Source organism: Strix uralensis, chromosome 4, assembly GCF_047716275.1.
Source record: "Strix uralensis isolate ZFMK-TIS-50842 chromosome 4, bStrUra1, whole genome shotgun sequence".
NCBI lineage: Eukaryota > Metazoa > Chordata > Aves > Strigiformes > Strigidae > Strix > Strix uralensis.
In genome coordinates, this window is record NC_133975.1 from 70,742,348 (window position 1) to 70,769,760 (window position 27,413).

General features: G+C 39.9%; 1 protein-coding gene across 1 annotated transcript in view; it reads right to left on the reverse strand.

Moving 5' to 3' along the window:
• Positions 1–17,248, reverse strand: part of PRDM5 (PR/SET domain 5) — an 89,474-nt gene extending 72,226 nt beyond the window's left edge. Inside the window, exons 1-3 of the mRNA XM_074867234.1 lie at positions 17,047–17,248; positions 11,863–11,946; positions 1,343–1,465 (exon numbers count right to left, since the gene is read on the reverse strand). Of these exons, the coding sequence (XP_074723335.1) occupies positions 1,343–1,465; positions 11,863–11,946; positions 17,047–17,139 (300 nt within the window). The 5' untranslated portion in view covers positions 17,140–17,248. The remainder of the gene's footprint in view (positions 1–1,342; positions 1,466–11,862; positions 11,947–17,046) is intronic.
• Positions 17,249–27,413: the final 10,165 nt, after the last annotated feature.

Sequence of the window (27,413 nt, forward strand, 5' to 3'; positions counted from 1 at the left end):
ATAGTAATGTTAAGAAATGCTGATAAATAATTCTCCTTTTCCTGATTTTTTGCAAGTTTGTATTACATCAGCAAATAGCTTGGGTTAGCCTGAAACAACATTTTGGAAAGTATACATTTGGAGCAAAAAATTTAACACAGCTATGTAATTCATACTTATGTAGGATTCAAAATTATTTTACTGTAAAATGAGCTGTTGGAAAAAAAATGCACAGTTCATTTCTTTCATAACCTCCAAAAGGACAATAGCTGTGACTAGAAAAATATCACTGTCTTTGTTGCATTCTGCAGTCACAGAATGCTTCCAAAAATGAGAGATTAAAGAGAGTAAGACTCTTCAGCTTGAGAAAAGAACTGTCAAATAAGAGGGAAAGGATATAATAGGGTTCTACAAAATCAAGGGTGGCATAGAAAAATGAACATGAAGTAACTATTCACTGTTATACAAGGACTAGGGAATTAAGTGAAATTAAGAAGTTTCTAGAAAAAACACAGAAGCATGTTTCAACATAATGTGTAATTACAACAGTGGAACTCATTACCACAGAATGCTGCAAATGACAAAAATGTAAAAATAAGCTGGATAAATTCAGATCCACGGCCAAGACTAGAAAAGAAAATGATCTTTTATTATTAACTTACCCTCAAACACTGCCTGATCATCCTATCAGATAATTAGATCCTTCTTTGTTTCCTACTGGAATATTTTAAGCACCACACTCGCTTTCAAACCTTTCACACTTTTATATTAAATTTTAAACTATAAAGCAAATGCATGATTCTGCTTTCCACACACCTAAACCCATGGCTGAGTTTGGCATGAAACACAACTAGGGCTCCACATCATTAGTCCCAATTCAGCCAGGTATATAGTTACCTACTTATCTTTTTCAATTTCCACAACGACAAGAAAACAACTACATTCAGGCAAAAGCTTAACCTTACTGAATAAGGCTGTCGTGAGAAAATTAAACTGTTGTTACAATAGTGAGTTAACTACTCTGGAAATTATTTTTTTTTAATGTAAACTGTTCACTTTAAGCCAGTAGAAATAGTTCATGTAAGTGATTCAGTGCAATTCCATCACAGTGGATTAATACAAACCTTGCAAAGAATATCAGAGTCTAACTAAGGACCTCTTTGGTCTTTCATCCAATCAATCTTATTTATGATATTATATTTAAGCACAAGAGCCCACTTCTAAAAAGAAAGGTAGGAAAAGGAAAGCAGTTTGCTACTTGTCTCAGATCTTGCAATTTTATTGCAAGAGATAAAGACCAAAGAGGAGATCAAATTAGTAAATCAATAGCAGGAAGCAAATGGTAGGAATACACGAAATTTACCTGGATGGCTGCCAGGTTCTTCTGCTCCTGTGATGGAGCCTCATGGACAAAACGCAGCCAATTAGAATGCCGCGGATTGCTTGCATCCAGGATATAAAGGACCTCACCTTTACTCCCACGAACCTGAAACATTCAAAAAAAAAAAAAATCAAGCAAAGTTAAAATTTTTTACCAAACACACACAAACATATAAAACATTAAAGCATGCTTGTGTTCAGCAAGTGAATCTTGCATTCAACGGGTACTCACAGCTGTGGTGCATATTCACCTTTTTTATAAGCACATTTATTCACCTCAGAATACCGGGGCGGGGGGGCACAACTCAAATGCAGCAGCTGGTGTCAACTTCATTTATTGAGCTGCCCCTCTCTTTTCTTGGCCTTTCCTTTAGTAAACAAGCATTATGACTGACTGCTGGGTCTCCCTAATCTGACATTATGGTCACTGGTGCTCATGTTCTTTCCTCTTTCTTCCTTCAAGTCCTCTTTTTCTTTATGATCTTGCCAGAATCTGATGTAACCTCAGAGGTCCCTTCCCATTCCAACCCTATCATCCCTTCTCCAGTTTTCCTTTCTGAGTTCTCCTCCTTCATGTGTTCAGATGTCAACATTTTACTCCTACAGTCTACCCAATTCTTCTTATACCTTCTTATCTTTTGTCATTCAGTCTGTCTCTCAACTTTCTTCAAATTAAAGTTGCAAAGTCTCCTGTCTCCAATTCCTTTTCCTTTCCTCACAACTTGCTCTTATTGTCCTACCTGCCTTCTCAAACACACTGTCCAAGAATGGACCATTTTCTTCTGTATCCTATACATGTCCTCGACCTCACTCCTTAAATCACTTTGCAATGTTTCTCTTCTGCTGACACTACAGAAAAGGCCAACAGTAACTTTCTTTTGGACAAAAGGGACAGGACATTCTCTAATCTTGTGCTATTCCAACCACTATTTGGTTCCAACACCACTGAGTTCAGGCTCTTGTTCATGAGTTTCTGTATTCCTGCAATCACCCATGTCCATTCAGTGATCTTTGCCTTGATAGTGCCTCACCCTTCACTTTCTTTTTTCATACCTGATATAGACTCACTTGTCCCTTGCTCATTATGTTCTAGCAGATCTTATTCACCCTCTATGGCCAATTCCTAAATCCATCTATTTCTGCCTACTTTCACACTTCCAGAAGCATCTCAACCTTAACTGGCAACCATTACAGAGTATGTCCATATCTGAATTCAACTTTTCCACTATCTTTGCCACTTTCCTCTTCTGTAACCTTACTAGTTGCTCAACCAACTTCCAACCTGAATTATCACTTCTGCCTCCATTCTTTTTGCTTCTTTATCACCAAATACAACTTTTGTTCTTTATACAAATTCCAAATCCAGCAGATATGCTTTCATTATTGTTAACTCTTACTGTTCCATGCCAATCCTAAATATCCCAGAAACTTTTGTATAAAACACTTACTGAAAACCGTATTTCTCACTTCCCTCTCAAGTCTTCTCTGGGTTTGGTTTTTTGGTTTTGTTTTGTGATTTTTTTTCCTTTAGCAAGGGCAAAATCCATGTTGCACTTGGATGGAGATCTGTCTTCAGATCAAGGACCAACATAATTGCAGTTATTCATTCTGTATATCCTATTTTACAGTTCACTTGAACATCTTTTATATATGCCTCTCTGAAGAAAATTTAAATATGTAGCCTCAATGAATAGCAGTCAGTCTTAAACTACGCTTGGCTGAAATTTTATCAGCATGGGAGATTATTTCAGTAAACAGATTAGGATACTATTTAGGTGAAGGGCTTCCCCCTCAAAATACAGACATACTGCTGAAAAAATACAGCTGCCACTGCAGCATAAAAAATGGCTTTGTTTGTTTTAAGTAATAGATCACTTGAATCTCCACTGATACAGAAGATAGAGAGCCATGCAGAAAGGTCATACAGCCACACTATTGTTCCATGGGATTTATTTATATAATGAACATATTTTCTTTTTCATCTGTCAACAAGAAGTCTACAGAGCAGGTATTTCCGAAGAGCTAGGGATTTCAGCTATGTGAGATCAAAATTAGATTGTCTTCATGACTTTGTATTTTAAATTGCTCACATTCTTGCTATATTTGTTTCCAATAGATGCAATATCATATTTCTTCAGTATGACTGCTTAAATTACCTAAACATTTAGGATATCATTGGAAAGAAAAAACTGTATTCCATTACAATAATAGCTGGTGACAGCATGTTGTTCTCAGATTAAAACAAAAAAAAACCCTACTGTAGTTCTGCAAATAGTCTTCAAAATTTATTACTGTTTTTCAAAAGGAAGACATGGTATCTTAAGAAGGACACATCATGAAAAACTACCAATATTTCAAACTTTAAAAGTTGTTTTACTTTCAAACAGATTAACCACGGTGAAAAGTGTGAAACCTACATATTTAAATACACCTGGAAACAATATTATCTATCACTAAGCACTGCAATGGGTTTCCCAGAGAGGTTGTGTAGTCTCCATCCTTGAAGATACTCAAAAGCTGTCCTGGGCAGCTGGCACTAGGTGGCTTTACTCAAGCAGTGGGGTTGGACCAGATGACCTCCAGAGGTGCTTCTAACCTCAACCATTCTGTCATTCTGTGACTACCACCTTGGGAAGTAATGCCTGCTCATTACTGGAACCATTGTTTTCATTAGGAACATGGGCAGAATGAGTGCAATCAAACCATAAAAGCAAGCTGCCAAACTTGCACAAAAATACATGCTAACAGTGTATTCATCTCCTGAAAAGCCATCTGCCAAGCAGAAGTGCTGCCTTGATTATATTGTAGTAATCATCCAGTTCTAAATATGTAATCCAAAGAGCAGAACCTCACTTTGAGTGAGAATGGTTAACATTGAAGATTAACATATTTGAGTCATTAAAGTCAAGCTAATGGCTTTGTGATTTAGCTAGCAAAGTATGGGTCATAGAAGCCCACCATGTAGGTCCCATAAAGGTTTCCATCAGATCTTGACTTGAGTTGGAAAGAGAAGCAATAGAGATGCTATTATAAAAACCATATGTTACACTATCTACCTTTTCATCTATTATTCTTCTTCATTTGCCTGATGCTTAAATTATATAAGAATAATTTCTATTCACTTCAATTATACACTATCATCTCAGTTGTGTTTTCTCAGTCTCTGCCAATCCATAAAGAGATATCAAACACAAAGCAAAGATTTAACACATAAGGAAACTGTTGATAAAAGAATAAATCCCTTAAATACACACTATACTTTCTATTGCTTTTTTCACCTTGCAAAGAAGTAACGCTGCATGAAATACACAGTTGTGAGGAAGAAAAATAAAGAAAAACAATCAAAACACTGTACTTAACATGAACTAGACTGGTGACATTTACCACTCCTTTTCTCACTGGTTGCATGGATAGGTGAGTTTCCTAAATGAACAACGAAGCTTTGGACACCATGGCAGTGAATCCCAAACTTAATCAATATTTAAAACAAACAAACAAAAAGACCAGCTCTTGCTTTGCAAATGTATTTCTCACACTCAAAGCCAGCACAAACTAATCATGGTAGTTAAATGAAATAAACAGATAGACTTTACGTTTTCAGTTTAAAGTAAGTGCACCTATATATCATCCATATTGAATTATTAATGAATCAAAACAAAGTTTGGAATATGTCCCAAAGGGTGCTCCCCCCAACAACAGTCCACTAAATTCCTCAGTCCTCCTTCTGCTTTGTGGCATGATCACCAAACAAGAAATTCAGTTTAATTAGAAGATACATCAACAAATACAAGCTAAAACACTTACACCTAGGTCTGCCTGTATTCATATCCACAGAGACAGGACCAGAGATGGCTGTCACTAAGACAGATGTTGCACCGTAGGCCCACACAATTCTGCTAGCCACAGCAACAGGGAATTTTCCCTCCTGCACCCCTCCATCAGAGACACTGGAAAGAATGAGAGATGTACTGTGTAGCATCAGTATCTCCATGCAAGCCTGGCAGTTGCACCAGTTATAACAGCAAGGGAAGAAAATGGGATAACGGTGTCAAGCTGCTTATGTGCTCGTCAAGAACTTAAAGATACTGCAAACCTTCTTTTACAAATATTCCCACACATATCTTTACCACTTAATCCATATGAGATCGGGAGAACTAAACAGGATTCATTCTGCAACAAAGCTTCCAGTCTGCTCCCAAGGGACTCCTTTCCAATCACCCAAGCACTCCAAGAATCTTCAGGATGACCTGCCTAACACAACTATTGCTGGCAGGAAATTGTTGGAAAACTGAGGGTGTCTTTTGGGGAGAGGAAATGAAAAATACTTTTGTATAACACAAATGAAAGGAAGATTTTCTTAATGTATCTGCAAGAAAACTACTGCATTTCCCCCACGTATCTGAACTGTTACAATCTTTTATAGTTATAAGGTACTTAAGAGGCAAAAGATTTTTACAGGACTGAGGTTCCCTGATAATTTGATGAAGTAGTGTCAATTTCTCAGTGCTAGTGAACATATTTGTATTTAGAAATTGTGACATATGAAGCTGTCATCTGTCTACACGAATAATTCCATGCTTGAACTTTATTTTCTCAGTTTCTATACAGTTGGTATTACCCAAACTAAGCAAAATCATCCCGTTAGCTTGAGGTGTGGTCCTTAAAATCCTTAAACTGCAGTGGTTAATCCAAACAGAATTGTAAAAACTATTTTAACAGGATCTGAAGTACAAAAGTATTTCTAATTGATTTTCTAAGGCCACCAAACTAAAAATACTCTTATGACATGAGACCACTGCTAAATTATAAAGGATTCAGTCATCTTCATAGGTCAGAGACCTAGAGGGATTGTATGATATACCTATGATCAACATGGAGAGTCAGTGAGAGAGCTAGAAATACACCTCAAAAGCCTAGCCACCAGTAGATGATGTCATCCTATAATGTTTTGTTTCAAAACAGGAAACAGAACCTTATCCCTATTTCCTCTAAATAAAGGGGTAAATCCACAAAAGTTGAGGCTGCCTGCTATAGTTGAATAGACCATCTTGGTCTAGGACCCATTTATTGCTGAGGCCCTTTCAACCTCTGAGACCAAGATGTTCCTGTAGTTTCTGTAACCAATGGTGATAACTTGGAGTTTCTATTACCAGTGAGTGATGTGACCAGACACATGCAGTCACCTTTGATTTCCCAAGCTAAATAATAAAGTAGCAATTTGTTTCATATTTAAGTATATGCAGACTTTGGCATAAGACTAGAACAAGGCTGATTCAAATTCATGCCTGATAACCCATGGCAAAATACCTTGCCATTTTACTACAATGCGCTCAATATTTGCTCACTCACTACAATCAAACACCTAAAATGCATACCCATATCCAAAGCATGCAACAGACACAAGGGCACCTCAAACTGAGATGCCTAAGAATTATCTTCTTGAGAATCAATCCAAAAGGTGTCACTGAACGAATTCAGCCAAATGTCTTCACAGTAAGATGAAATACCCAACATTCACTGTTACCGCATGGGGGGGTTTACCTCAAGATCAATCAGGACACCATTGAATTATGCCACATTAACAATCACCATGTCACTATACAAGGATTTGGAAAAAAATGTGACCCTAGTCATTGTATAAACTACCATATGAAACCCTACACAGGCTTAAACGATGTCCAAGCTGCTTGTAATGCCCACAACAACATGCACTGCTCCATCTGCTAGTCTTTCATGCTGCAATGAAATTATCTCCAGATTTTCAAAATACATCCAAAGTTGTCATGTATGCTGCTTCAAAATGCTCATGAGTGCAATTGCAAACACTCTACCATGCACACCTGGCAAGAGAAGAAGAAAAAAGTCTTCACTGAAAATAAGCAGATGGTTATCTTTGCTGAAGGCAGTAAACACACTGCCTGCTTTCTGGAAACCATTTTCTAAACATTTATAAATCTAAAAATCCATGTTCTTTCAAAGAATCATGTAAAGTACTGTTTTCTGTGCTGCAATTTTTTGATTAGCTGAAAACATGTTTTTTATTGTTTATAGTATAAAACAGCTAGATGCAATACTTCTGCATCCTCAGTTTCAGACCGCCATCACAGAGTTCACTGCAGAGTAGAAACTCACATTTTAACATCGCTGTAGGAAGTATTAAAACAACACTTGCAAGGGAAGCTTAAGGCAGCAACTGTTGATTTGCTTACTCACTAAGAAGTATTGGGACATAGACAGAGTGTGACATTTTTCTTCAGTCAAAATATATAGCAATGGTTTTTCATGTTAATGAAGCTCCTTGTGGTGCAATGAAGTTATCTGACATCAGAAAGAACGGTTCAGAAAGCTCATTCCTAGACTTCTGTTAATGTTTCGCAGAGCTTTCACAATCAAGGTTGAACTTCATGTTCACTGGAAGGATACCCAAATCTCCTTATGCAAATTGTGTGTGATCTTCTGTAACAAGCTCAGATTAGAACGCTAGCACCTCAGCCTATCAACACCTGCTTTCTAACATCTTAAATAAATCCCATAACTGAAGATGTGAGGCTAACATTCTCATCGCTTTCAGGAATAGATTCTTATCACCAAAACCAGAAGATCATTAAGGTGCATGGTTCTAAAAGTCACTAAAATTAATACAAAGTTATACACTTGACATGAATAAAGATTACTAAATCAAGCTTTAGAGGAGCTGATTAATGAAACTTAGCTAAATAAACAAACTGGTAAGAATATTAACTACTTTAGGCACCTATCTATCCCAGTGGCATCAATTTAACAAAATTTAAAATCTAGGATGCAAACTCACAACTGAGATAGGGCATCGGTGTCTGACTTGTGTGGCAAAAGTTATTTTAAATGCAACTTGCGTAAAAATACATCCAGATACATTTGTCTAAGAAATGAGAAAAACAAAATAATTTCTGAAAATTAAACAAAAGATTCACACAAAAACATTAAAAGCAAACAATGTTAGATGTAAATACTATCTGAGGAGTAATGACTGGGAAGGTAGTCTTCATATAGAAAAAATAAAGCCTACGTTGCTCAGAACTAGATTTCTAGTATTACATTCATCTTAAGAGCAAAGACAAAATTCTTCTAATTAAGATTTATTTTATCATGAAACTCAGAACATAATTCAACTTAATGTGTTGTATGTAAAAGCTTTCCTACACCTGAACCACATTTTACAGGCAAGGTATCAAAGGAAAAAAAAAAAAAAAACAAAAAACCACACACCCACACCCTTAGCTTAAAGAGCTTGACTTCTCATCCCTCAGTCCTAAACATTAAAGCTCTGATCTAAAGCTGGTTGTAGCCAATAGCAGATTTTCTGTTGCCTTCACTAGTTTTCAGGCAGGCTTATTTAACTGAAAACAATTGTCGCTGCAAAAGTGATGAGAGTTAAATAGTAGAAACGTCAGTTCATTTCATTTTCCCATATAAATAAACATGAACATTAGCTTCCATTGAAAGACTGATTTCTAGCATGTTTCTGTTCTTCTTGGTTTTAATATAACAATGAAGAAAACATAATCTTGGCAGATAGACAGAAACCAAACCTGAAATATGCAACATTCAGCATTACACGGTGTATTATGTGCCATCCAATCCTGACCAACATTTATTCATGGTATATCAGAGTATCTGAAGAAGGACTAAATCTTTCCAGCCCTCCCTGTTTTAACATTTGCCAAAGTCATCACCAAAAGTATATGCTTGCCACAATCCAATAGTAGTGAAATGAATGCCACTTTCTCGGTTAGGGACAATAAAGAAAATAAACTGAACAGATATCTTCCCTTTGCAAAGGGACATCTGAGCCTCCACAGGCAAAAACTTCTGTGAACTTTAATGCCTAAAATTATTCTGTTGTTGCCTTAAAGCACTTGCTCTCATGTAATTTAAAATTGCTATGCCAAGTGTACTAATACAGACCAACGAAGCAATATTTAGTCAAGGTGTTAGTGGGATGCTAAGAATAAAAACAAAACTCTAATGGCATTCTGCTATACTCTAACATCCTCAGAACTTTATTTAACAAAATCACTGGACCCAATAAATTTTTTCGGTTCCATGTTTTCCTGAAGACCAAAAGAAAGCATAACGTGTACAATTCTGTCTCAACGTGATGTCTTAAAGATGAGAACTCACAATGCTGGTATTGCAGAAAAAGGAATAGCTTGATCAAAATAGACCACATCACAGACCAGGACTCTATACAACTAGAAATGTATGTGGTAAACTTCCTCATGGAAAACTATTCCACAAAATTGAAGCTCAGATCCCAGGCATCACATACCAAGAAAAGAAGTGTTCCACTAATGTTAATTTTTACTTGACTTATAAAAAGCCTCTATTACTTAGCCTTCTTTCTAAAGGTGTCCTCTCTGAAAAACACATTTTTTTGACTGCCATCAGACTGTGAGGTCAGGCTCTAGTATGCCTTTATCCAAGAGTCTTCAAATTAATTATTTTTAATATCTGTGGTAGAGCTGACTATGCACAAACCTGGCTAGTTGCTGTGACTGCCTCCCACAGTATCTGGAATAACCATCTATGGACTGTTCAACTTTTTACTTTCTGCATTCCTGGTCTCTATTTTCAACTTTAGACTACTCTCAGGGTGATTTAAATTGTATTATAAAGCTCACACTCAGATCAACTTCAGTAAACACGAACAACTTGGGTTCAAACATTCAGGAAGTCATAAAATCTGGTATGCAGGAATCTTTTCAAGGCTCTCAAAACTAGGTTATAATAAGATATTATGAAATGGTTTCAGCACAGCTCATAAAAATATCATTTTCTGATTTGCTGTCAATGGGGTCATATTAGTGTCATCAGTAAATACATGTATCTGCCTTCTATTTTCTGTCTTACAGAAACAGATAAATCTCATTTAATCGTCACCAGTGAGGAATCTGGAAAAATCATATGGCTTTCCAACAAACTTAAAAACCTTCTCATTGCTATCTATAATCCACCCACCATCCCTTCTGAAAACCTCCAGTATTTTACTGATTTAACATAACCTGCAGAAACATCATGAAAACAGAAGTGAGCCAGGGCACTTTAATGTGTACTGTATTTAGCAAACATTTGTAATAAAAGCACACTGTATTGTTTTGTTTTCAGCTGAAAACAAAGATGATGAAACCAGTTGCTCTGAATACATAACCAAAGGAGAGAGGGGAATGAATTATCCACACCTCATCTCTCTGGGAAAAGATACTTTGGGCACACCCCTAGATTAAAGAAAAAAAAAAAGGGAGAAGAAACACACAGGGATTCACAGACTTAACACTCATCTAGGAACATTTTGCCAGTCACTGTATTTATATTGAGTTTGGGTTTAATAAGATGGGCTTTCAGAATTCTCTCACTCATTGTTCCAGTGTGTAGAATCTATTTATAGCTCTGCTAAGACTGTATCAATACTATGCTCTCTTTATTAAGCCACTCAGCAATGTTAATGCTAGAGGTTTTTTTCAAATAAACATTTTGTAATAAATGCACAGATAGTGCTTTAAGCCAGATGTCTAACATAAGCTTTTCTTGTACACAACATAAAAATAACGTAGAAAGGTGAAAAAGTAGGAAATGAATCCTTCTCAGTGTAAACCAGGAATAAACATGCATTCAATAGAAACAGCTTGGCTGGGGTGGGGAAGGAAAAAAGGAAAGGACTTCTGCTCAATGAACTACAGCAGCAAAGAAAGATTACAAAGACGGAACAGAAGCACCAAAAAGCAGGTGTTTATAACAAGTTGGAAATGTTGGCATTGCAGGTATTTTTCAGTTAGTGTAATCTCTTCAACTGGTAAACTCAGACAGATTTTTGCTACAGGGAAACACAGCTATGACAGAAACTAGGATGGGTTAAGGACCTAATTAGAAGATCTAGTGTATAAGCTACTGTTGCTCCTAATACATATAAAAAAAGCCTACAAGAGCCCTGAAACTCATTATGCCATCATCTGCCCACAGCACCAGGTTTTTATTTTACTAAAGATCTCACAACCACACATGGCGTTACAAAGTTGCTAAAATTTAAAAACTTCACTTACACAATTGCCAAACCCTACAGAAGTGTCACAGCAGGAAGTGTTTTATATTACAGTTGGAGGAAGCTGAGCTGACACCTGTTGATCAGCATGAATCAGTATCTCAGTAACTTACAATCATCTTCCCCTATTCAAATTATTTTATTTTTTTATTTTCACATTTTTCAATAATTTTTCACAATGTTGTTATATTTTTGTTTTGCTTGACTTGATATTTTTCGCACTTCATTGATCAGAAACTATCATTTGCTATTTCTTTATAAAGAAGTCAATCCCCCGCCACCCAAAAAGCATATATTAAAAGCATAAGTACAAAATCTCACTACAGTATCTTTAAGCTAAGAAAAAACAAGAAGTATTTGTTACAGTAAAAACTTAATTCTGAGAACACTTTTTGCTAGGTGTGATGATGTCGCTCTAGACTACTCACTTCCCACATGAGCCTGCAGTCTGTGTTCTCATCCAGTTCCTGCGGCATTCGCTTCTCCCCTGCAAAGGGGCCAAATTTTTCACCCTAAAGAATAATTATAAAAGAGAATCAGTGGAAAAAAAAAAAAAGGCAAGTGAATTACCAAACTCCAGCTGAGGTATCATTTTTAGCTTCAAATGGAAAAGGACAGTTTCCTTTGTCATCCTACCATATGCCAAGAAGGTGCACATCCTTGAGGGTTCAACTTCAAGCTCATTCCCATTCTTTTCATAGCTTGGAGAATCTCTTAAAACCATATCTTTCCTCTACATGCTTACTTCCTCTTTGGAAACAGCATTTTTCTTTATTTAAATAAGGCTGAAATTTACAAGTCAAATTGCCTACATTTCTTATGAGATTTTCAGGAAGCACCTTGCAACAGACATCCAACTAAAATGTAAAGTATTTGGCAAGAACAAAGTTTACATTAGATTTATTAGCAAGATTATTTGCAACAGTAGTTTCTGAAGCGCCACAAATCAAAACACTGAATAACTGAGGTTTTGATCATACAGAGAGATTCGTTTAAAAATGTAGGAAGTATGCACGTGTCTGTGAATTAATTCAAGCCTTCATAAACAAAATTAAAATGTTATACCACCTGCTAGTCATAACACATGCTGTGAAAGCATCCATTGATAGGTTCTTCTAAAAGTTCTGGGTATCGGTGGTGTTTTCCTTCACAGACGTCACGCTAGCAGCAGGCTAAGTCATTTAAATAGGACTTTCTTCTTGCACAGTCCTAACTCTCCCCCCCCCACCCTTATTTGCAGTGACAAGCCCTACAAACCAGAATGCAGACTGCTATGTTCCTTTAGCCAGTATTCAGATCGAAAAACTCTAGATACTTTTAAGCATTAGAGATTAGAACTATATAATGAAAACAACTTTTGTGTGTCTTTAAAAATAACAAGTATTTTGGCTATCAAAAGTATCGATCATGTCCCTTCCCCCAGGCACATTATGTGATCACAGAAACAGCCTGCTACATATTTTCCCTCTTGCTTAGTTTTTACAGACTGCCTACAGGTAGAGTGCAGAGGAAGAAGCGGAATGGAAAACTTCTAGGATCATTCCTCTTGGAGGCAATCAACCAAATAAAAAAAAAAAATCCTGGTATTTAAAGTTAAACCCGAAGAGGTAATAAACAAGGAAAAGAAAATCAGTGTAACAAGGCAACAGAACAGAGAGGCAGTATTTTTAAATGCGCACAACAAAGATACAATTAGAAAAAACAGCATACCAGAAGGTAAAAAGACAAGAACAGCAGAAAACAACTGGAGCCCAGAGCAGTAACTGAGACACAAACATGAGCAGTGACAGCAAAAACCAGCACCGTGGGGCTTCATCTCCTTCATTTCTCACTGATCTCCATACCACTCTTCATTGTTTTGCTAATCAAATGAGGCCTGAGTTCCTCCCCTGCCAGCTTTACAAATCCTGGGATTTAATACTCAGTCTGAAATTTCCTTCTTTTACCTCATCAGCAGTGAAGGTGAAAATAGGTTAACAGTTTCATGTGTGCAGCCATCAACGTTCTCAGTTTATGCTGAGTGCCACCTCAGCAAACATACTGCTGTCTAACAGGGGCCGTGCAGGTATTACATGGCAGGCAATGTGCTTAGATTGCATTGTTTGCTTGGATTAAGCAGGAGGAAGAGTCAAGGTGGTGGCAGAGGAAATCTGTTCAGGAAATGTATGGTCCTATCTAGCTCACTACAGATAAGGTGGGCTCTTTCTGGAGCAGACACCTCCTGCCAGGCTGAACTGGCTTTCCCTGTTCACTTAGAAAGCAACAAGGAGTTTTGGTGCAACAAGGAAAGCAGCTCATTACAATTGCTGAGCTCTAAGAGAGGGCATAATTATACCTGCAGAATCTCTCATTACTCACAGCAATTATCAAGATGAAAAGAAGTTTACTGGACTATAGTCTAGATTAGATCTATAGGAAAAAAAAAAAGAAAAAAACTCCATATATTTAACATGGAAACTATTTGAATACTTAATGAATAAGAAAACTGAAAAACCTAGTCTCCCACACTCACTTCAGCAGAATAACACTTTTTAAGACAGCATAAAGAAATTCATTCCTTCCTTAATTAAATACTTTGGAAGCTTCCACAACCCTCACCTCAGTAATATTTTCACCCTGCAATTCAAAGGATCCCTGGATACCTTACAAAGCACCTACAGTGTTAATTTTACCCATCACTGAAGTACACATCACCTCTGGGATGAAGCACAGCAACAGCATAATACTGCATACTGACTCAAAACAAGAAACACCATGCATCATTCCTATCTCAGCTACTCCAAACCAATAAACCTCTACTGCAATATGTTTAAGACCTTCTAGAAGCTCAAAACAAAAGCAAAAGCGAAAGGCAAGATGTCCAGCTCTAAATGTAAAATAAATGTAACATGAACAGTAGGTGATTCAGACTTCTAAGCACTTCTTATAGCTTCTCAAATTTGAGAGAAAGAAATTAGAGACAGCAAAACCTGTTGTCTTGGAACACAGAGGTCCATGGGGGTAAGTGTAATTATTCATTTAGCCTTTCAGAGCATTTTCTTCATATATATATTTATTAGTCCTAGTTAATATAATAAACATGCTGTCATATGCAGTATATATTGATCCAAAACATACTAAGACTTCAACTTCCTCTCTGATCAATAAAAGCAAGGCATACAACACAGTCAAAAGTTAACCACAGAAATGATTCAAGATATGAAAGGCACATCATTCAAATGTTAAAAAAGCTACTTTCAACAGTTGCTTTCAAGAAAGCAGCAGTAACTAATCTTCTTCCAGTCACAGCAAAACATTGAGAAATGTAGCGGCTCTCTGATGAGATACCAAGGGCCTGGTGATACTGGTGCCGTAACCAAAGGCCAGCTGTTGAAGAAAAGAAATTACAAGATAATCACAGCTTTTGTTAAAGTAACAAAACAAAAGTTTCCACCTTTTATGATTACAGACAAAATCTTGAAAGCATAGCATAATGCCTGAAGGCGCAAAAGCAGATGGCAGACAACAGCAGTTCAAAATGAATTATTACCAAATCTTCGCTAATAGCAGAATTTTCAGAGGCCTACTTCATGTTTACTTAGCACTTGGAGAGTTAGTACTGCAATTTCTGATTATAAGATCATCTGAAATGTATGTTACTTTCAGTTAAGATAACTGCAGTTGTGTGATGGCAATGAGATAAAATGGTGCAGTATTTCCTCCTCAGCAACACAGATCTTACTTCACAATTAAGTGTCATATTCGACACCTCATCCCAATACCAAAAGTCCAAGAAATGAATTTAACAGCTCTTAGCTACTCTGTATCGTACCCACGAAGTGTAGTACTGCTGTCTCATTACTGGCCAGGAGAACATGCTGAGAGCATTTCAGATGTCATTTTTCTTTCCATGGAAATGAGTAACACACAGCCTGGCTATACCCAACATATCATCTGTGTTATTTACACATCCACCCTTTTCTGAACAGCCGTGGTGACATGCAGTGCTTAAGTCTCCAACCATCTTTAGGAACACCCATTTCAATCACTGTCCACAGAGCAACTCAGGAGCTGGTTCCTCAGCCTATCAAAGAGCAAAGTCTGCCTGTCACATACATACTTCTGATCAGGGCTTTGCATAGCACAATTGTCTGTGCTACCAGCACAAAGGATTCACTGCCAGAGGACAAACAAGCCTGTTACACTGTCACCAGACACTCCTAATACAAATAGATCTTACTACAACTGCCTCTGCCTTTACCTTCTGCATTCCACACATGAGACATGTCATACTTGCAACATTTCAGTTTTGCTTAGATGTCCTGTATGACATGCTCACAACTGGCAGAGCCATGCAGGCAGAGCTCTAACAGCATATACTTTGCCTGTGTAGAGTTCAACAGCAACATGGAGTAATTCAGTCAAGAAAATGCTCTATTTTCGTAGCATGCAGCTCTAATGGTTCAATTTACAACAGTGCAAAGGAAGGGGGTTCAGATGCTGACCTCTAAACCAAAATTCAGAATTGATATTGACATGTGGATGATGATTTCCATTAGCTTCACTCTATGGCTTGCTCTATTTCAGAGGCCAGGGATTAACATATGCTAGTAGTGTACAGCCTTCCTTGCTGTGTGAACTCCCAAAGTTTTCAAATGAAAGTTCAGAACCTCAGTGGTAAAATATTTAAGGCAAGTGATACAAAATTGTTCCCCTTCCACCCCCCATTAACACTCAGGGACACCTTAAAAATGAGACACCCCTACCCCATGGTGTCTAAGCCTTGTTGATGAAACCACTGAAAAATTAGGCAGCCCTGCCGACCCACTCAGAGCCAAAATCAGGACAAAGATGGAAAGCGAAACATACAAGATAGATACAAGTGTACACTAATGTGGGCTTCATAATTTAGGCATGCCTTTATCTGTTCTAACAAGCCATCCGGACAGTTATAATTGGGATTTCACATAATCGAGAGATTTTGATTCAATTACGAGGTGTCAAGGGCCGTGACCTCGCTGGGGTATGAGAGACATGCAGTTCAGCTGTATCACATCTTTCACAGGCCGGGCTTTATCATCCCGTAACGATGAAGTAAACCCTCCATCCCACCGAGCTCTAAGAGCCGGGAGGCGCCGGCAGCCTGCGACCGACGGGCCGGCACCTCCACCTCAGAGGCGCACCGCGGCCTGAGGCCGGGCGACAGCCAGGGAGGCCGTGCCGGCCGGAGGAGCCCTGCCCCCAGCACAGTGCCAGAAACATAAACGAAGTTAAAACAAACGGGGGGAACAAAAACGCACAGAGAAAACCCTCCGCCGGCCCCGCAGGGTAGTCGGCGGCCCGGCCCGGCCGGCCCCCGCGCCCCTTCCCCGCCTCAAGCGGCAGCACCGCGGGCACCGGGAGGGTCCCTTTGATCGGGGGGGGGGAGCAGCGGGCGGTGCCTCCCCTGAGGAGAGGGAGCCCGGGCGAACGGAAGCGGAGGCAGCGCCGACAGCGCGGGGCTGAGGTAAAGTTCGAGCGCGGCGGCCCGGCCGGCGGCGAGGGGCGGAGGAGCCGCCCCGCTCTCCTCTGATACGTGGCAGCCGCTCCCCGCCGGGCCGGGCCGTTACCCCGCTCGCCCGGCCATCACCCACCTTTTTGACTCTGCGGGCCGTGTAGAGCCCCATCCCGTCCTGCACTTTGGACGACTTCAGGGCAAACCTATCCGGCACGTACATGCCCAGCATTTTGCATCGACTCGGGCCGCCGCCTGCTACCGGGGAGGAGGATTACCGGGGACTTCCATCCCACCGGGAGAGAGAAAGAGAGAGAGAGAGACCGGGGGAGGGGGCAGGAAGAGGGGCTGGTTGCGGGGCTTCCCCGGCCCCGGCGGCGGAGGGGAGGAGCCAGGGCGGCCGGCGGGGCCCCCGCCGCGGCGGGGCAGCGGGGACGGGGCGGGGCGGGGCGGCTGCAGGGGGCGCGCGCGCCCGGCGGGGCAGGGGGCGGGGGCAGAGCCCGGCCGCGCGCGCTCGGGGGCTTCGCGCCGTCGAAGGGCGCCCGGCCGCTGCGTGTGCGGGTCGTGTTCGGTCGCGGTGGCGTGAGTGTCGTGACAGGAAATCCGAGGCCTTCGAGTTTCCAACAGTGCCGGCCGCTGAGGCCTGGCCCCAGAATCACAGAATTGTCTAGGTTGGAAAAGACCATGAAGATCATCCAGTCCAACCATCAACCCAACATTGACAGTTCCCAACTACGCCATATCCCTCAGCGCTATGTCAACCCTACTCTTAAACACCTCCAGGGATGGGGACTCCACCACCTCCCTGGGCAGCCCATTCCAACGCCTAACAACCCGTTCTGGAAAGAAATGCTTCCTAATACCTAGTCTAAACCTTCCCTGGCGCAACTTGAGGCCATTCCCTCTTGTCCTATCGCTTGTTACTTGGTTAAAGAGGCTCATCCCCAGCTCTCTGCAACCTCCTTTCAGGTAGTTGTAGAGGGCGATGAGGTCTCCCCTCAGCCTCCTCTTCTCCAGACTAAACAACCCCAGTTCCCTCAGCCGCTCCTCGTACGACATGTGCTCCAGACCCTTCACCAGCTTCGTTGCCCTTCTCTGGACACGCTCGAGTAATTCAATGTCCTTTTTGTAGCGAGGGGCCCAAAACTGAACACAGGAATCGAGGTGCGGCCTCGCCAGTGCCAAGTACAGGGGTAAGATCACCTCCCTGTCCCTGCTGGCCACGCTATTTCTGATACAAGCCAGGATAGCATTGGCCTTCTTGGCCACCTGGGCACACTGCTGGCTCATGTTCAGCCGGCTGTCAATCAACACCCCCAGGTCCCTCTCTGACTGGCAGCTCTCCAGCCACTCCTCCCCAAGCCTGTAGCGCTGCTGGGGGTTGTTGTGGCCCAAGTGCAGCACCCGGCATTTGGCCTTATTGAAGCTCCTACAGTTGGCCTTAGCCCATCGCTCCAGCCTGTCCAGATCTCTCTGCAGAGCCTCCCTACCCTCGAGCAGATCAACACTCCCACCCAGCTTGGTGTCATCTGCAAACTTACTGAGGGTGCACTCGATCCCCTCGTCTAGGTCATCAATAAAGATGTTAAACAGGAGTGGCCCCAAAACCAAGCCTGAGGGACACCACTCGTGACCAGCCACCAACTGGATTTAACTCCGTTCACCACCACTCTTTGGGCCCGGCCATCCAGCCAGTTTTTTACCCAGCAAAGTGTGTGCCCCAACGACATGCCTCGGCACAGGCCACGGCTTCCGAACATGGCGCCACAGGCTAACGCATGAGCAGCGTGCACTGCAGAGAGGCGTCGGAGCGCGGGCCTCACCTGGAGCCTGGCCTTCGCTGCCAGAGAAAATGGCACTTCAGCACCCAGACATGGCCTTGGAGCCCGGCCCCGTTCCGATGATCAGCTTTCATCAACAGGATGGCTTTTCACTCAGGTTTCTGCAGTGGAGTAATCTGAAGGCAGATGTAAGAGGAGAGAGGTGAGCAGGCAGCGCTGGGACCCAAATTTGAAAGATGGAGTTGATTGTGAAGCCTGACAGAGGCAGATTGGCTTCAACCTGTCACAGAAATCCAAATTTTTTTAATTTTTTTTTTTAAAAGAGACCTCTACATCTGAAATCTACATTTCTTCTACTTACAGATATGACTGCTTAAGAGAACAGGGGTATTCTTACCAGAAACAATACCCAAACACATTTTAACGCTACATAACACTTTCCATGAGCACTACGTTTTCTCAAACATCACTCAGATTTATCTTCGTTATTTTTGTATTGCAGGAATGGGTGAGTCCATATTTAGATACACTCTTGAAACCACATAATCCTTCAGTTTTGGGGACCGTTTATGAGGGAGCTGGAATGGAATGCCAGAAGTTTAGCAACCCTAAAGGAACCCAAACATAATGGTGTTTTTGTCCAAAGAGTACCATCCTGTATGTTCTTACAATGTACTCAGCAGGGGCATCATATTCTAGTACTGCACACAATCTAGTTTGAACATGGAGAAAGAAGTTACACTTTAGCAGGTTGCTGACATTACACAAGTACTGTTTTTCATAAAGCTGCAATATCCAACACTGAACTTTTTCTGGAAAGCTGATAAATTTCAGTTGAGGTTTCAGCCCACATCATACATACTGTTGCCCTCTAAACTGAAGTAGTGTAGTTAGAAAAGGGATTTGGTTACATGTGATTATGCAGTTAAAAGCAAGTAGGAAGGCATGTAAGGCAAGCAGAGGGAAAAGGAAAAAAAGGGAAAAAATGCTCTATTTATAGACATCTTAAAATTGTGCTGCTAGCATTAATAATTAGACCACTGGACTGTAACAACCTCTTCCTCTTAGTCTTCCAGAGACATTAACAGAAGTATAAATAGTAGAAGTATTAAAAGCATCTAGTTTCCACCAAAGTATTAGGAAAATTTTGTATTGGTGTCAGTTGTAAGGAATGAAGAAACGTCCAGGACTTTAGTTACAACATGACAGCGAACAGATCATCATAAAGGTGTGTGCATTGTTTTGGATTAGTTGGATTTCTCCAGTCTGTAGGCAGACATCTAGGAAAAAAAGAAAAAAAAAAAAACAAACGCCAACACACACGTATATACACAAATATGTATATTGAGCTGCATGATACCATTCAATATATGAGGAACTGCTCTAGTAAATTAGATGAGGCCTTCACTTTGACAAGGAAAACAAAAGGAAGAAAGAATCCAACAACACGGTTGGAAGAATGACTTTAAGAATGAAAACAATCAGACACACAAGTTTTAGACCTAGGGTGGTAGCCTGGACACTGACTGTTGATTTAGTAAAAAATAAAATTAATTAAAAGAGTATCTAAATCTATGGAAGTAATAATTTTAATGCCTCAAAAACAAATATATTGAACAGAGAGGAATTAAGTTGCCTGGGGTGACTGCTTCAGTTTTAAGAGAAAGAACAAAATTTAACTATTCTTTTAATTAAGATCCAACTCCAAAGCTTCTATGTGCATAATTGAACATACTTGATATTTTTGTAGACTAGAATACTTTCTTAAATGGAGGGCAATCTGTCTTAATATATACCAGATTAAAATGTTGGCATCATTTTCCCTGTCTCTGACCTTTTCCAAGGGCTATGAATATTTTAAAATCATTTTCCACTTTATGAAGGCCTCAGTATTTTTCTCTTAAGAAAAAAAAACTTGGGAGTGCTTCATTTTGAACCTTTAAAGATTACATTTAACTTCACATAAAAGAAATAGTACAGCATAATTTGCAATGCGTTTACATGTTTTGGTTTTAAGCTCTTTAAGTACACAAGACTAATTATTTTCATTTATAAACTTCATCCATTATTATTCCAACATGAAATGCAGTTACCTGTATGTCATTCAGTTTAAGCAAAACAGGAAAGATGCCATAGCACTGGACAAAACAGACACCAGTCTCTCTTTTTGTAGTGTAATGGGTGTTGTGACATTAAACTGATACTCACAACTGCCTGGCCACCTGTACCAGCGTTTTATTTTTTTAAAAATTAATCAGCCATTGACCATAAGGTCTTATACATGGGCTTCATGCACTGTCAGGTGTTGGTATTTGTCCTTTCTGGTTCATACAAGGGCCACTGGGGGGAATAAAGTCAGCCTTGTTGAGCATAAAGCTGACCACTGCTCCACAAGCAGACATGTATGTTGCAGCTCTGTTCTATTTTGTCGTAGTTACAGGTGCAAGGAGGGTGAGGTCTGAAAGGTCCAAATGAATCAAATTGGACAGAACAAAGATGAAAGACATAACATGATGCTGAATGTATTTTGATCACTAGACCGTGGCAAGCATGGAGCCCTGTAAGTTTCAACTATGTTTTGTATTTGGTACATACATAGCATAGGTGCATATAGCCTACTGTAGTCCTGTTTGTCATGAACAAAATTGATTGCAAAACATGCCAGTGCCAACATCACCTTCAGCTGAGGATGCTGCATACACCAATGAAAGGAATTTTCTTGCTGACACAGCTGTCGTCTCTGAATTTTACCAAACGAACCAGTGAACACACACTTGGGTTACAATCACTGCAGATACATGAGGGTTTGCTGGCATAGCAGTTGAAAAATCTCACCTCTCCTCAAACAGCAGACATTGAGCTATAACTCATTTGAAGCCTGGCACAGAGAAACTGAACACACTGACCCACTGTTTCTATGTTGTTCTGTAGTTGCTTGTTAAGAACTACATGGAACGCTAAGGAGAAACACAAGGGCATCCACCAGCCTTCAGATTTGAAGCCTAGTGGTGTCAAAAAATATTTACATAACTTCCTTGGAAAGAGAAAGGTATTTTCAGAAGAAAGCTCTTATGTAGTCATGGAAGCTGCTGTGCCCCAAATGAATTCCATGGCAGGAATCCACATGTGGTGACAAACAAAATAATTACAAGAGTCGCTTGTCTGAAGTTACAATACTTGTTGCAACATCATACCAGAAGCATGGTATGATACTCCCTCCACCCAAGGAACAGTTAATTAAGGGTCATACTTAATAAGTTCACATGTCACATTCTAAGAAACAAAAAGATTTAAGACAAAAATGGTCTTCAAGATTCCAGAAGTAAACATGCCAGCCACTGAAGTATCCAGCAGCTTAGAAGGAAAATGTGTGCTCCAGAAGAAAGGATGGCTCTTCATAGCTAATCCCTTGTTTAGATGGTGTAGTATCATCCCTAAAGGTTTTCAGGGACTTGACATTTCTTTCCTCCCTTCTCCTGCCCCTCAGGCAATTGGACTGAAATCAGAGAGGCAGAAATTTTTTATCCTTTTAAGAACTCTTGCATCCTTAAGTATTAGAATACCAGCATTTGATTCCGGCAGCTGACAGATCTGAGAAAGGCTGTTGTTCATGATAACGGCTCCCCCTTCCCAGGTTGTGCATTCACTGGTCCACAAAACATTTCTGCACTGCAGATGAATCAAGTTTGCAGCTACTGTTTTGAAAACTTCTTTTCTGGATCTATGTATCTCTTTTCCAACACTATCAACTTCCTCTTAGCCTGGTGAGATCGGGAGCAGCACTTTAAAAACAGTCTTTGACTTACCTGCATTGTATCTCATTTGCAGGATGCTTACAATATTGGCAGACTATTTCCTCTTTGTCCATGTATATCTGCATGTTTCCAGTGTGCAAATAATGTTTAGCTTTGGCCAGGCATGCAAAGATTTCAGTCAGATACTTCCCTGGAATTTGCCAAGCCCATTTCTGTGACTAGGTACAAGGTCATTAACTTTGTATGGGAACATTGTTCTTTTTTCATTGTAAATGAATTCCCAAACCTTCTGCAGAATCTGGACCAGGATGGAGAAGGGGCTTTGCACTTTCTCATTTTCCATTGACGTTTTCAGGAAGCAAAGGTTTCAGCTTGTCTAATGACAGAATCTGAGGGGAAGATAGGAAGAGGAATAGCGTACAGATTTCAGGGGGTTTTGTTCTTCTCTGTTGTACAGAGTTCAACCTAAAAAAAATTTCCCCAAGGAAGCCAACTAAGGTACATGGGAAAAATCTTCCCCTTCTTTAAAGCCAACAGCAGCAACTATGGTATCCAATGCTGACAAGCTAAATATGAAACCATATTGCTGTAGTCCATGCAACATGCCAGTGCAGGCAGACACAATGACTCTTCTACTGTTTCTGAAAACAAATATAAGTGTAATACTCTCAAATGAAAGATTTAGAAACAGAAGCAGCGAATTAAGTAGTAGGGCTTCATAAGAGCTGTGTATGTCTTTAAAGTCTGCCCTGCTTTGGGGACATTGGCACCCTTGCTACTGGTAATCACCAGGCACAGTGACTCTTAGTACCTGGAACAAATTGTGTTGACACGGAGTCAACTTAAACCATATGTTATACTACCAACTAAAAACTCAATCTCTTAGATATAAGACAATCTATTTTCCTAAACAATTATATGTGCCTTTCATAAATATGACAATAAGGCCCATACACTCAGTGTCTCATTTTTTTCCAGTTTGAACAGTGTTTTGTCTGTATTTTCTGGTGATCTGAAAAACTTAAGTTATTCTTTCCCTAATGCACTTTGATTTGCTAAGGAAAATTGCTTTCAGAGCTATTTTTAAGGACTGCTTTCTTTTTTTGTGGCTTGTTGTTTTTTCTGCACTGATTTTTTCAGAGCTTTTTGAACTCGGTAAACATTCTAACCTAAAAAGTTATTTCCCCACCAAATCTCTCTTCTAATCAATGCACAGTTGGCTTTTTGGGTTTTCTGTAAACCAATACAGACTTCTTGTGTTGCAATACTCAAGGTCATGGAAAGCAGTAAATGGTAAGATTAGTTTTTAACTTACATCTCTTTCTTTGTTTACACATACAGAGTAGTTATTGTTAAAGTTTCTTTCTCAGATATTTGAAGTCCTGGAAGTTAGCTCCAGAATTTCAGAATTAAGTATTTTCTCCTTTCTCTTTGAAAATGTTAAAATACATACATGTGTTTGCATTTCCATTCCCAAGCTGACTGCATATCAAGTGTTTACTCCTATTGTTTCAGAGGTTTTTAAAATAGGGTTTAAAAAAACATTCTTAAGACAAATTTTAAGGTAATAAGTACCAGATTAAGGTAGTAATTCAGATTTCATAGTGATGTGTTAAGTAATGACCACTTAACTAATCCACATCATATGGACCTAAAATAAGCACAATCAAATTTGACTGTAGTAGATTTTTGCTGCTATCTATCTCACATGACAACTTCACGTAAGCAATATAGGAAAGAAGTCTAAAGAGCTAGTAGGAAGTAGTTAAAAATACTGAATAGCAATAACTCACTTTCAGATAGCTGGCTCTGCCCTGAGCCCTGTAGCAGTTACATTTTTATATTGACAAACTGAAGGTGTGATCTGATAAAACAGGTTGCAGTTCAATAGTGAAAAGATCTCATAGCTACAAAACAAGCAAAAGGGACAGAGAATACAATCGCATAGGTAGCAACTCTTTAGGAAAAGTCCTGGAAGCAATAGTGGGACTTAAGCTGAACTTGAGTCAAAGTTGTTATGCTGGTGTGAAAAATAAAATATATACTCTTATTTATACACCCCAGCATGAAAGACTGCAAGATAAAAATCATCTGCAGTATTGGTTCAGCCTCAGCTAGAGAACTGGATTAATTTTGAGGCATCACATTTCTAGAAAAAAGTGAAACAGCAAAGTTACATCATGTTTTTGTTAAGAAGAATCATGTCAAGTATATCCTATTTCTTTCTATAGCAGCTACAGGCTTTGTAGACAAAGAAGTCCAGATGATAACCCTAGACATTGATAAAAAGTCTAATAGATATGGTCTCAGAAGAAAGATTGAAGACATGCAAGTGTTTAGTCCAGAGAACTGAAGTCTTCTGGATACGTAATGATAATCTTCAAATACATTAAAACTACTTTAAAGAAAACTAGAATTTTTTTTTCTTTTAGTGACCACTATAGACACGAGAAGAAGGAATAAACAGCTTGAAGCAAGTCAGAATTTGGACACTGAAAATACTTCCTGAATGAGTAAAGTACTTGCATAGACTGCCTAGCAAGGTCACTGGGCTTTCATCAGCGGGGGTCTTTGAGAATAGGCTAGGCAAGCATATAAAGTGACACAAGCACATCCAGGAAATAATCAGATTATTTCCTGAACTCTTTTTCTAGTCCTGTTTCTTGTGATTGTATGAGTTTAAAGCAAGATGCATGAAAAGTAATGGCAGGCAGACACACTACATAGAGAAAAAATTTGAGGCAGCTTTCTGATACCCAACAAGGACCTCAGACCCCAGCTTTCTACCTTTTCTGATTTGACATTATTGCTTTTTCTAACCCCTCCCCTGTGGTTGGTGTCAGTAGGTCAGCTTTAACTGGAAAAAATAGAAAACTCTCCAGCCTTCATAGCTCTGGCAGTTTGCTCAGGTTCAAAGAGCTACTCAACAGGCTGATGTAAGAAAAGCCTGTTGAGGGTTATTACACTGATAGAAGGTGTGTCTAGCTAAGAAATTCTCCATGCCTCAAATACTTGGAGGCTGGACAAGTACCTAGCGGCAACACTGTGCACTCCTGACCCAGTCATCTAATTTCTCCTAGACACCTGCTATTGGACACTGCCATGGAGTGACCTCTGGTATACTCATGTTACGCTCCAATATAAAAGAACCCAGAAAAACATGAAGTTGGGGAATCTTGCAAATTCAGAAATTAGAGCACAAAACTCCAAAATACTTATTTTAAAACATTTAGTGTAAGTCATGTATGTCATTATTTTCTTCAGTGACAGGAACGGACAGAATTACTTTATGCAGTATTAAATGAACTCCTGGGCCACATCCTTACGCAGTCTAAAAGTGTCTTCTTCAGCTCAGTGATACCCTATTTCAGCTCGAGGATGATTTCCTAAACTGATGTCACCCACCCTGTTTTTTCTGTCAGCCCCTTCAGGATCAACTCACCCTTTTTTTCCTTTATTAATGGAAAATGACTTTCCAGATCCAGCTTCTCCCTGGTGAGCTCGTTCCTTCAATCCTAACCATTCACATACATGCCCCATTGCATAAAGGTCATACCTTCCCAGGCCCCATTTCCAATGCATTGAGTTGATCATATGCTCCTTCTGGGAGCAATAAGTCTTAAACTTACCTACTTCCTCCCTAATCTTGAAAGGGATCTTCATGTAACATGAGCTTTGTCACCAAGCTGATTCCTACTCTGTGCAACTATTTTTATTTGTTGAAAAAATATAGAAATTAGGCTTCCTTTCAGTACCTGCTCTGTGCCTATCATTTAACTCATCATATTTGGCAGTCCAACCACACAATAAATTCTTTATAAAACCTTGGAAGAGCTTTAATGATGTGAAGTATTTTTCCACCATTCCTGAACAGGACATGGAAGCTGGAACACCGTCTTGGGTTTTCCTGTAGCAGGAAGACAGCTGACTACTGTGCTATGAACTTAGAGTGGTTTGTTAATATTATTATAGCAGATGGATGACAACTCTCATTACTGTGCTTTACCTTTCATGTCTGCCACATGGTGTTGGATATTTGTATTTTCTCCATGAATCTTCAGCACTCCACTACATAGGGTATCATAAAGCTGCTACACAGAATATTTTTAAACCCTCGGAGAACAACTACATACACACAGAAGATATTTCTCAGAACTGCCAGCTACGGAAAATTCATTCTGACACTCTAAGCACATTTTCAAAATCTGTCCTGTCCTTTGCTCAGAGAGCTCGCAGTTCATCTATCACATAATTATTATGCTCTTTGGCCTCATTGTCTTCCTCCCATTCTCAGAAAAACAGCACTTGAGTTACCCTCTTTTCAACAGCATGAATGTCCACTACCTTCTACCTTTCAGTATTCTCTTCAGCTGTGTCAACCACCAGTGGAAGGCTTAAACCCCCTGATTATCCACACTACATCCTTGTTAGTTTCTTCCTGAACTGTGAGCTGGAGCAATTTAATTCCCCTGGTCAGGAATCCAGGTCACAGAAGAGAACAGTTTGCTTAGAGCCTACAGGAAATGGGAACACAAGGAGATCCACATCACTTAGTTGGGGAGCTAAACCTAATTCCCAGGTCCACCTCAGAGGCAATACTCACATAGCCTTAATCACCTTCGGCCAGTACCCATGTTCAAGTATTACCTTCTTGCACTGCAGCCTGCATACCTACTACTTTCCTTTCTGATCCCTTTCCAGCCTCTTCACTCATATCTTGCCTTCATTCCTGCTTCATTTTGGCATTTCTGGTATTCCTTTCTGCTGGAAAAACACCCTCAACTTTTAGCCACCAACTACTTCCCCCCCACTCCCCTTCAAAGAATTTAAAACTCTCTTTTCATGAGTCCTCCTCAATGCACCACTGGTCTCACCATCAGCACCACTTCAGTCTATCTTATAGACATCGAATTCAAAGAGATCACATGTTTCAAGGACCAGCACATGTCTCCAGTATTTACAGACCCTGA